At 63.6% G+C, this 10,818-nt stretch overlaps 1 long non-coding RNA gene and 1 gene segment (V, D, J or C); both read right to left on the bottom strand.

Moving 5' to 3' along the window:
- Positions 1–3,319: 3,319 nt before the first annotated feature.
- LOC122893908 lies at positions 3,320–3,833 on the bottom strand. The gene is made up of 2 exons (XR_006381713.1): positions 3,751–3,833; positions 3,320–3,440 (listed from the first exon to the last, which is right to left on the bottom strand). It is a non-coding gene; the product is annotated as an uncharacterized LOC122893908 (long non-coding RNA).
- Positions 3,834–5,800: 1,967 nt separating this feature from the next.
- On the bottom strand, positions 5,801–10,368 carry LOC122894062. The segment is given in 4 exon segments: positions 5,801–6,261; positions 6,443–6,809; positions 6,920–7,266; positions 10,329–10,368. Coding segments are annotated over 4 exon segments (1,137 nt in total).
- Positions 10,369–10,818: the final 450 nt, after the last annotated feature.

Raw genomic sequence — 10,818 nt, 5'->3', positions numbered from 1 at the left:
GAGATTACTGCCTATGTTCTCCTCTAAGATTCTGATGGATTCCTGTCTCACGTTGAGGTCTTTTATCCATTTTGAGTTTATCTTTGTGTACGGTGTAAGAGAATGGTCGAGTTTCATTCTTCTACATATAGCTGTCCAGTTTTCCCAGCACCATTTATTGAAGAGACTGTCTTTTTTCCACTGTCTATTTTTTCCTGTTTTGTCGAAGATTAATTGACCATAGAGTTGAGGGTCCATATCTGGGCTCTCTACTCTGTAGAACTAGGAGACTTTTGTCTAATTCTGGCTGACCATGGCCTCTCTAAGGCCTAACCCTGGCTGACCCTGGCTGACCCTGGGCTGACCCTGGCTGTCCCTGGCTGATCCTGGCTGACCCTGTGCTGACCCTGGCTGTCCGTGGCTGATCCTGGCTGACCCTGGGCTGACCCTGGCTGTCCCTGGCTGACCCTAGCTGACCCTGGGCTGACCCTGGCTGTCCGTGGCTGATCCTGGCTGACCCTGTGCTGACCCTGGCTGTCCCTGGCTGATCCTGGCTGATCCTGGGCTGACCATGGGCTGACTCTGGCTGTCCCTTGCTGACCCTGGGCTAACCCTGGCTGTCCCTGGCTGACCCTGGGCTGACCCTAGCTGTCCCTGGCTGATCCTGGCTGACCCTGGGCTGACCATGGGCTGACTCTGGCTGTCCCTGGCTGACCCTGGGCTAACCCTGGCTGTCCCTGGCTGACCCTGGGCTGACCCTGGCTGTCCCTGGCTGATCATGGCTGACCCTGGGCTGACCATGGGCTGACTCTGGCTGTCCCTGGCTGACCCTGGGCTAACCCTGGCTGTCCCTGGCTGATCCTGGCTGACCCTGGGCTGACCCTGGCTGTCCCTGGCTGACCCTGGCTGTCCCTGACAGAACTAGGAGACTTTTGTCTAATTCTGGCTGACCATGGCCTCTCTAAGGCCTAACCCTGGTGGACCCTGGCTGATCCCAGGCTGACGTTGGCTATCCAAGGTGATCCCAGCTGACCCTGGCTTACCCTGGTTGACCCTGGGCTGACCCCGGCTGACCCTGGCTGATGGGGCCACATGAAGTGGGGGCTGGGCTGTCATGTAGGTTTGGGGAACCTCCCTGACACCACATTGCCTTCTGGGCTCTAGCCCCTTGCTTGGGCCACAGGCCCACCTGGCCAGGTCTCGGTTTTCGGGCCTGATTCTGGGAACAGCAGTTTCTTGTGGGGACACCTGCCCGGGCAGCCTCGCAATGACTCAGCCCCCGCAACCCCCCCCCCGCCCCCGGCCTCAGGGCTATTTTGGGTGTTCAGCAGGTGAAGCCTGAGAAGAAAGAGAAAAACAAGAGAACACAAACACCATTGCCTCTACCCCTGTGCCCACTCCTGCGACTGAGGCCTCTCCCCCCAAGTAACCCCTGTGTGGGTGACCCTCATGGCCTGGGGGTCTGGGGCACCAGACTCATGCCCTCATGGGTCCTGGACTTGTCCTGATTTGCTTTCCCTCAAGTCAGTACCTACACACCGCTCTGGGCCATGGAAAAGATGAAACCAGTCATGGGAGACACCACCACATCCTCCATTTGGTGCCCAGGCCAAGAGGGTCTTGGGTGCCCTGGGAGGCTCCCTCTCCTTGGTGTGGGTCACTTCTGATGAAAGTCAGGACTAAGGACCCAGAGCATGGGAACAGGGCTCCAGATCTAAGTGTGACACAGGCCGTGAACAAGGGCTTCAACCCAGAATAAACGGGCGTTGGGTCAGGACCTGACCCTGTACTGAACACTAGGACTCAGTTTTTGGACAAGAGCTCAGTGACCAGGAATTGGGGTTAGTTACCAGAACCAGGGCAGAGTGACTGGGCCCAGGACCCAGTGACCAGGACCTGGGCTCAGGGACCGGACCAGAGACCAGTGATCAGGAGCAGGGCTCAGTGACCAGGGCTATGGATAAGTGATCAGAATAAAAGGATTGGGACCAGTGTTCAGTGATTAGATCAGGTCACCATGAAGAGGACCAGGGCTGAGTGACGAGTACCAGGGAACAGTGACTAGAACGAGGGCTCAGTGACCATGACTAGGGCTAGTGATTAGGACTAGAGCCCAGTGATGAGAACCAGGGCTCAGCGACAAGGACCAAGGCCCATTGATCTGTACTAGGTCTCAGAGACCAGGACCAGGGACCACTTATCAGGACCAGGGACCAGTGAATAGGACCAGGGCTCAGTGATCAGGACTAGAGTCCAGTGATGAGGACCAGGGCTTGGTGATAAGGACCAGACCCAGTGATAAGGACTAGGGCTCATTCATAAAGGCTAGGGCTCAGTGACCAGGACCAGGTCACAGTGACCAGGGCCAGGGCCCAGTTTTGAGGATCAGGGCTCAGTGATCATGACCAGGATTAAGTCTCAGTGACAAAAACGAGGGCCCAGTGACCAGTACTAGGTCACAATGACCAGAACCAAGGATCAGCAACCAGGACTAAGGCCTGATGGTTAGTTAGTACCAGGTTTCAGTGATCAGGACCAGGGCTCAGTGACCAGGACCAGGGTTCAGGGACCGGGATCAGGGCTCAGTGATCAGGACCAGGGCTCAGGGACTGGGATCAGGGTTCAGGGATCAGGACCAGGGATCAGTGATGAGGATCAGGGCTCAGTGACCATGACTAGGGCTAGTGATTAGGACTAGAGTCCAGTGATGAGGACCAGGGCTTGGTGATAAGGACCAGACCCAGTGATAAGGACTAGGGCTCATTCATAAAAACTAGGGCTCAGTGACCAGGACCAGGGCCCAGTGACCAAGGCCAGGGCCCAGTGATGAGAACCAGGGCTCAGTGACCAGGACCAGGGCCCAGTGACCAAGGCCAGGGCCCAGTGATGAGAACCAGGGCTCAGTGACCAGGACCAAGGTCCAGTGGTCAGTACTAGGTCTCAATGATCAGAACCAGGGATCAGCAACCAGAACCAAGGCCTGGTGGTTAGTACCAGGTTTTACTGAGCAGGACCCTGGCTCAGTGACCAGGAACAGGTCTCAATGGCTAGGACCATGGCCTCGTGATCTGTACCAGGTCACAATGACCAGAACTAGGGCTCAGTGATCAGGACCAGGACTCAGTGGCCAGTAGCAATGTCCTGGGTGCAGTGGTTGGAGTGGTCTTGCTTCGTACTGCTCTTGGTGAAGGGCAGCTCTTGTCCTGCACTGTGCTTTCTGCAGCACCAGACCAGGTGGGTTGTAGGCGAAGGGGGCCTCACCTTGGGCCATGAGGCAGGTGTCCCCTCTCCCAAGCCTCTGCCCCTCTCCTTCCCCCTCCCTCATTTAGACTCAGAACTCTGTCTTTGGGATCAGTTTATTGCACCAACAAGGCCTGTGTATGGGGTGAGTGGGCAGCTTCTGAGAAGGGTGGAGCTCTGGCATTCAGCTGGGGTTCCGGGAGGCTCCTTCAGACTCCTCCCTGCAGAGACAGTGGGGTCAGGGCCCGGGGGAGGTCCTTGCCAGTGCCCTGTCCCCAGCCCTTCCTGACTCAGGGGAGAGGAATTGAACCTGCAGTGACAGCGCCCAGGGCTCTCACTCCCAGATCCTGCTGGGGGTGGTTTGATCTGCCCCCCAGGACTGCCCCTGTCGTCAGTGTTGATGAGGGGGACCACCTCCTTGGGAAGTTAGACCCCCAGGGGTGGGGGACAGGCAGGTGCTCTGGTGGCCGACCCGCTTGCCCCGGCCAGCCCGGCACTCTGCCTCCTCACCCCTACCTGTGCCTGGCTGACCTCTGCTCAGTACTGGGGGCCCTCTCTGCTGTCGGCGGGGCCCCGCACGCTTGTCACAGTCAGTGCCGTGCTGTACAAGACACTCAGTAGGAAGAGGGCGAGCAGGGTCACGGTGGTGGACCACAGGCCGGCTCCGGGGGCGTCCTCCTCCAGGTCTTCCTGCGGCAGGTCCAGCACCAGCCAGGGAAGCGGCTGCCGGCAATCTGCAAGACACTGTGGGTCTGCCAGACCCATGCCTGTGTGGGTGGGGGCCGAGCCAGTGCCGTCCCTCCCGCACACCCTCAGGCTCAGGACAAGGGCCATGACGGTGCCCTCTCTCGGGGAGGGTGAGGTGACAGGTCCCCAGGGAACCCCCGCTGACGAAGGAGTCCTGGAAGGACCTGAGGGAAAGAGGCCTAGCACGGTGAGAGGGTGGACTCTGGCTCGGCTTCTCTCGGTAGAGCCCCTGCCCAAGGCCTCCTGGGTCCCGGCCCCATAGGTGTGCCCACCAAGCCTTCACCAAGCCCTTGTTCTTGGGTCCGTCTGGGCCCTAGCTGGGGTCAGGGAGGACCAGACATGCCGCCCCCAGGGTGCTCCAGGTTGAGACACGAGTCTGCGTCTGGGGTTCCTGGTGCCGGGCAGGAGGGGCCTGCTGCCTTCCCAGGGAGTGTGGCTGGTGAGCTACAGGGCGCATGAGAGGCCGGGTAAGGGCCAGACGCACAGGCCGTTCTCAGGATCCCAGGCCATGGACTTTCTACATGGAGTGGGGTTTGGACCTGCTCATCTACACCGACACATCCAGTCGTCCGTCCGTCCGTCCACACCTCCACCCGTCTGTCTGTCCGTCCATCCCTCCCTCCCTCCCTCCATCCGTCTGTGCTTCCGTCCATTCCCTGTCCTGGGACCTGTCCCTCTGCCGCCCATCGATGTGCCGTCCTCCCTCCCCGTCTCCGTAGAATACGTCTCTGAGGGCCGGGTGCTGGCTCCCGGTGGCTGGAACACTCTCTCTATGGCTGCGTTGCCCCCACTTAACCTGTGGCTCCCCCTATTGTCCTTTGGTGACTGGGCCCTTGAGAGGGGAGCAGTGGCCATGTGGGTAGGCGTCCCCCCCTCTCTTTGGCCCTGGGAGCGCGGGAGGAAGCCAGAAGACCAGGCTCCCTGGGGAAGCCCGGACGTGTCTGCTACAAGAGCAGGGCCCGCTGCCCCCTGGTGGGAACCGCGCGGCCTCACGGTGGCCACGGCTCTGCGTCCATGGTCCGTCTCCCCAGAACTCCCTTCCGGCCAGAAAGTCTCTAGCCGAAGCTGCAGAGGGGCCGTGGGTGGGAGCTGTCTCTGCTGACCCCTCCCCGGCCTGCCCTCCTGTCTGTGGCTTGGACCACCCTTGGGCTCAGGAAGGGGTGGGAGTCTGGGGGTCCGGCAGGGGGCAGGGGCTGCCTGGGCGGGGTTTGTGGAACGGGGCCGGAGCTGTGCGCAGTGGGGCACGCAGGAAAGGGCATGGGGCATCTTGCCGGGGCCGGGGCTGGGCCGGGGACTCCCTGCACCTGGAGGGCACATGTGTGTGAGCGTGGGGGACTGCGTGCGCGTGGGTGTGCCCCATGCAGCGCCGTCCGGAGGGGGTGGCTTCCTCGTCCGGGGCACCAGGGGGCCGTCCTGCAACCATGTGCCTTGCACCCGCCGAGGGTGGTGTGGGACCCCCGGAGTCCTGCCACGGCTCAGGACAGCGACACCTGCCTCTTCAGGGAGCCGCGTCCCCTGCCTCCCTCTGGTCCCCCCCGGCTGCCCCTAGAGGCCTTTCTGAGACAGGAGCAAGCGTAGCACTGCCCGCCGAGGGCTGAGCTGGTGCCCTCAGGGCCGGCCACAGTGTGCGCCCTCTCCGCGGCCAGACCCCTCACCGGGGGCTCTGCTCCCCGCCCGCCCGCCTGCCGTGTGCCGCACACACTGACGCTCTCAGTCGCACACGCGTGAGCCCGGTGGGAAGGCTCGGGAGGCTCAGGGAAGCAGATGCCCTTCCGTCCTCCAGCCCTCCCCCGCCTCGGTGGCCAGAGACCCCGGATACGGACAGACAGTGGCCTCAGGGGGGCCCGGGGTCACTCCGGGCGAACACGGACTTTATTCAGGAGGACGGGTGGGCGTTTCAGTAGCAGACGCCGTCCACCTCTGCCACGACCACAGACACGTTGACGTGGGTGGGTTTACCCGCCAGGCGGTCGATGGTCTTCTCGGTGAAATTCTTCGGGCCCAAGGTCTCGTGGCCCACCACGCAGGAGAACTTGTCCCCCTGCTTCCAGGCCTCGGCGTCGACCCTCAGCACGCTGGTCACGGCGAAGGTGGGGCTGCCCCGGCCGGGCTCCTTCAAGGACTTCCAGGTCGTGTACTTCTCCGGGGGCAGCTCCTGGGTCCCCTGCAGCCAGCGGACGAGCACGTCCTTGGGGCTGAAGCCCCTCACCAAGCAGGTCAGCGACACCAGCTCGTTGAGGGCCAGCTCCTCCGACGGCGGCGGCAGCAGGTGGACCTGGGGCCGGAAGGTGTTTCCTGGGGAGCAGACAGCCAGGTCAGGGGCCTGGGGTGGCGGTGGGGAGGAGCCCCTCTGCCCCTGGGCACCCGAGGCCTCGGCTTCCCTTTGTAGACCGTGGGTGGGAGCGCCCGAGCCCCGGGCGAGAGGGCGGAGGCGGGCGTGGGCGCCGAGCCGCGCCCCCAGAGGGTCTGCGCCCACCTAGGAGTTTGCTGATGTTGCCGGTTATTGGGCTCTTGGACTCAGGGTGGGTGGCCGTGCAGGAGAAGGTGACCCCACTGTTCCACGGCGCCGCGCAGCCCGGCAGCACGCTGGACACGCTGTAGCAGCCGCAGGCGTCCCGCTTGGGGGCCTTCTGGACGGCATCCTTCCCCCCGGAGGGCGTCCAGCTGAAGGAGGCTCCCCTGGGGTCTTTCAGGCCACTCAGCGTGCACGTGAGGCTGCCATTGGAGGTCACAAGCAGATCCTCGAGGGCGGGCGGGTGAAGCGACAGGCGGGGCTGGTCGCACGAGGGACACTGACAATGGGGGGGACACAGGTCTGGAACTGAGAGAGAGATCGCAGCAGGTCAGGGCGCCCCTCCGCCCGCCTGCCCTCCCCGCCCCCAGCTCCTTCGTGGGGCCCGGCTCGGCAGCCCACTCCCGCCCTGGTGCGGCGCCCTCGGGGACAAAGCGGCACGTGGTCACAGGATGGGGTGGCCCCGCCTCCTCGCCTCTGACCTTCGCAGGGCACAGACACAGGCTTGCTGGGATCGGAGACGTGCTGAACGTGGCACTGCAGGGACGACCCGGCGGGGCACTGGTCGGCCGGCAGGGTCAGCTGGCTGCTCATGGTGTACAGACTGCCGGCCGTGGCCTTCACAGGGGGGAAGTTCCTGACGGACGCGCCCTCCTTGCCGGGGCTCCAGGTCACGTTCACGGGCTCCGGTGGGAAGAACCCCTGCACCAGGCAGGCGATGACCACGTGCCCGGCTTCATCACGGCTGCGGAGGCTCAGCGGGAAGACACTGGGGCTGGTTTTGGACTCTGCAACACAGGACGCTCTGTGAGGCCGTGGGCAGGGCCCCGGACCCCGACACAGCCTCGCAGGCCCAGCACAAAGCCCGATTCCTCGGTGCGCTGGAGGAAACTTGCACGGAGAAGGCTAGGGACTGCCCCAAGCTCCCGCAACCCACGTGCCCAGGACCTGGGGTCGGAGCCAGAGGCCTGCGTCTGGCTGCACTGACTCTGGACACGGTCCTCAGGGCTCTGCCACCACCGCCTGGACACGCGGCTTGGGGACGGCCTCGGGACCTGTGGTGATTGAGCGTGGCTCTCCCACTCAGTGGCTGAGTCTGCAGGAGCTGCTGAAGCCTCAGCTTCCCATCTGTGCAGTGGGCGCGTACACCCTCTCCACTGGGTTTTGGGGCTCACGAGAGGAGGGCCCAGAGGGAGGGCACAGGCCAGGACAGGGCAGCCCAGGAAGTGAGCCTGCACCATGGCCTCTTGGCTGTGCAGGGGGTCACACGGGAGGAGAAAGGGCTCCTCCGGGAACCCCATGGTACAACCCCATGGTGTAGCCCCCATACCCCCTTAGAACACAGGGAACAGCCTGGCTGGATCTCTGGGGGTGATACAGTGTACACCTTCCTGTTGACCTCAGTCACTAGCCCAGCCCAGCCCAGCCCAGCCCAGCCCAGCTCAGCCCAGCCCAGCCCAGCTCAGCCCAGCCCAGCTCAGACCAGCTCAGACCAGCTCAGTCCAGCTCAGACCAGCTCAGACCAGCTCAGTCCAGCTCAGTCCAGCTCAGCCCAGTTCAGCCCAGCTCAGCTCAGCTCAGTCAAGCCCAGCTCAGCCCAGCTCAGACAAGCTCAGTCCAGCTCAGCCCAGTTCAGCCCAGCTCAGCTCAGCCCAGCTCAGCTCAGCTCAGACCAGCCCAGCCCAGCCCAGCTCAGACCAGCTCAGACCAGCTCAGACCAGCTCAGTCCAGCTCAGTCCAGCTCAGACCAGCTCAGTCCAGCTCAGTCCAGCTCAGACCAGCTCAGTCCAGCTCAGCCCAGTTCAGCCCAGCTCAGCTCAGCTCAGTCAAGCCCAGCTCAGCCCAGCTCAGCTCAGCCCAGCCCAGCCCAGCCCAGCCCAGCTCAGACCAGCTCAGACCAGCCCAGCCCAGCCCAGCCCAGCTCAGACCAGCTCAGTCCAGCTCAGCCCAGTTCAGCCCAGCTCAGCTCAGCTCAGTCAAGCCCAGCTCAGCCCAGCTCAGCTCAGCCCAGCCCAGCCCAGCTCAGACCAGCTCAGACCAGCTCAGTCTAGCTCAGTCCAGCTCAGACCAGCTCAGTCCAGCTCAGTCCAGCTCAGCCCAGCCCAGCCCAGCCCAGCTCAGACCAGCTCAGTCCAACCCAGCTCAGCTCAGCCCAGCCCAGCTCAGACCAGCTCAGCTCAGCCCAGCCCAGCCCAGCTCAGACCAGCTCAGTCCAGCTCAGCCCAGTTCAGCCCAGCTCAGCTCAGCTCAGTCAAGCCCAGCTCAGCCCAGCTCAGCTCAGCCCAGCCCAGCCCAGCCCAGCCCAGCTCAGACCAGCTCAGACCAGCTCAGTCCAGCTCAGTCCAGCTCAGACCAGCTCAGTCCAGCTCAGTCCAGCTCAGCCCAGCCCAGCCCAGCCCAGCTCAGACCAGCTCAGTCCAACCCAGCTCAGCTCAGCCCAGCCCAGCTCAGACCAGCTCAGCTCAGCCCAGCCCAGCCCAGCTCAGACCAGCTCAGTCCAGCTCAGCTCAGCCCAGCCCAGCTCAGCCCAGTTCAGCCCAGCTCAGCCCAGCTCAGCCCAGCCCAGCCCAGCCCAGCTCAGACCAGCTCAGACCAGCTCAGTCCAGCTCAGTCCAGCTCAGACCAGCTCAGTCCAGCTCAGTCCAGCTCAGCTCAGCCCAGCCCAGCCCAGCCCAGCTCAGACCAGCTCACACCAGCTCAGTCCAGCTCAGCCCAGTTCAGCCCAGCTCAGCTCAGCTCAGTCAAGCCCAGCTCAGCCCAGCTCAGCTCAGCCCAGCCCAGCCCAGCCCAGCTCAGACCAGCTCAGACCAGCTCAGTCCAGCTCAGTCCAGCTCAGACCAGCTCAGTCCAGCTCAGTCCAGCTCAGCCCAGCCCAGCCCAGCCCAGCTCAGACCAGCTCAGTCCAACCCAGCTCAGCTCAGCCCAGCCCAGCTCAGACCAGCTCAGCTCAGCCCAGCCCAGCCCAGCTCAGACCAGCTCAGTCCAGCTCAGCTCAGTCCAGCCCAGCCCAGCTCAGCCCAGCTCAGCTCAGCCCAGCCCAGCTCAGCCCAGTTCAGCCCAGCCCAGCTCAGACCAGCTCAGACCAGCTCAGTCCAGCTCAGTCCAGCTCAGACCAGCTCAGTCCAGCTCAGTCCAGCTCAGATCAGCCCAGCCCAGCCCAGCTCAGACCAGCTCAGACCAGCTCAGCCCAGCTCAGCCAGCTCAGCTCAGCCCAGCCCAGCCCAGCCCAGCCCAGCTCAGCCCAGCCCAGCCCAGCTCAGTCCAGCTCAGACCAGCTCAGACCAGCTCAGCCCAGCTCAGTCCAGCTCAGCTCAGCCCAGCCCAGCCCAGCCCAGCCCAGCTCAGTCCAGCTCAGTCCAGCTCAGACCAGCTCAGTCCAGCCCAGCCCAGCTCAGACCAGCTCAGCCCAGCTCAGCCCAGCTCAGCCCAGCCCAGCCCAGCTCAGTCCAGCTCAGACCAGCTCAGACCAGCTCAGACCAGCTCAGTCCAGCTCAGCTCAGCTCAGCCCTGCCCAGCCCAGCTCAGCCCTGCCCAGCCCAGCTCAGCCCAGCCCAGCCCAGCTTAGACCAGCTCAGCTCAGCTCAGACCAGCTCAGGCCAGCCCAGCCCAGCTCAGCTCAGCTCAGACCAGCTCAGACCAGCTCAGTTCAGCTCAGCTCAGCCCAGTCTAGTGTAGCCCACAGCAACCTTAATTGTACTTATTCTGGTTTTCTGCTCTGTGATATCTATGGCCTCCAGGCCAACCTTCCTTTCTTCCTCTGGTCTGTCTTGGTGCTTATTCTCCATCTTCCTGGGCCCAGCAGGGCTCCAGACAGCCTGACTGATAAGGTCTAAACCGTATTCAGACCCACCTGCTCGAGGTTGCCTGGGGTCCATCACATCTGAGAGGCCAGTCCTCCCTCTGCCCAGTGGCCCCGTGCTGCATGTCCACGGGCCGCCTCCCCGGAGGACTGGAGGGGGGACAGAGGCCACAGCCTGCCGTACGCCGGCCTGACGGCTGTGTGGTCCCTGCAGCCCCTGCCCTGCTCTGGGGTGCTTGCCGCTGCAGCAGCTGAGGCTGTGAGGGGTGGGTTCGGAGGGATTGCGTGACTCTGTCTGGCCCACGGATGGGGTCACTTGCCCACTTCCTGTCCCACCAGCGGTGGCTGCTCCCCTCCACGTCATGTCTGGTCTGTGGTCTGGCTGTGGTGGGGCCAGGTGTATGTGGCCTGACCTGTGCGACCCCCAGGAGCCTGGCTCTGGTCTGAGGCCGTGTGGGTGGGAGGCGGGAGCCCTGGTGGAGGTCGGGATCCGTGTGGCTGTCTGGTGACCGAGATGCAAGGAAGCAAAGGCTGACATGGA

Source organism: Neovison vison, chromosome 13 (genome assembly GCF_020171115.1).
Source record: "Neovison vison isolate M4711 chromosome 13, ASM_NN_V1, whole genome shotgun sequence".
Classification (NCBI taxonomy): Eukaryota; Metazoa; Chordata; class Mammalia; order Carnivora; family Mustelidae; genus Neogale; species Neogale vison.
The sequence above is the reverse complement of the archived record's forward strand: the minus strand, read 5'-3'. Positions and strand labels throughout refer to the sequence as shown.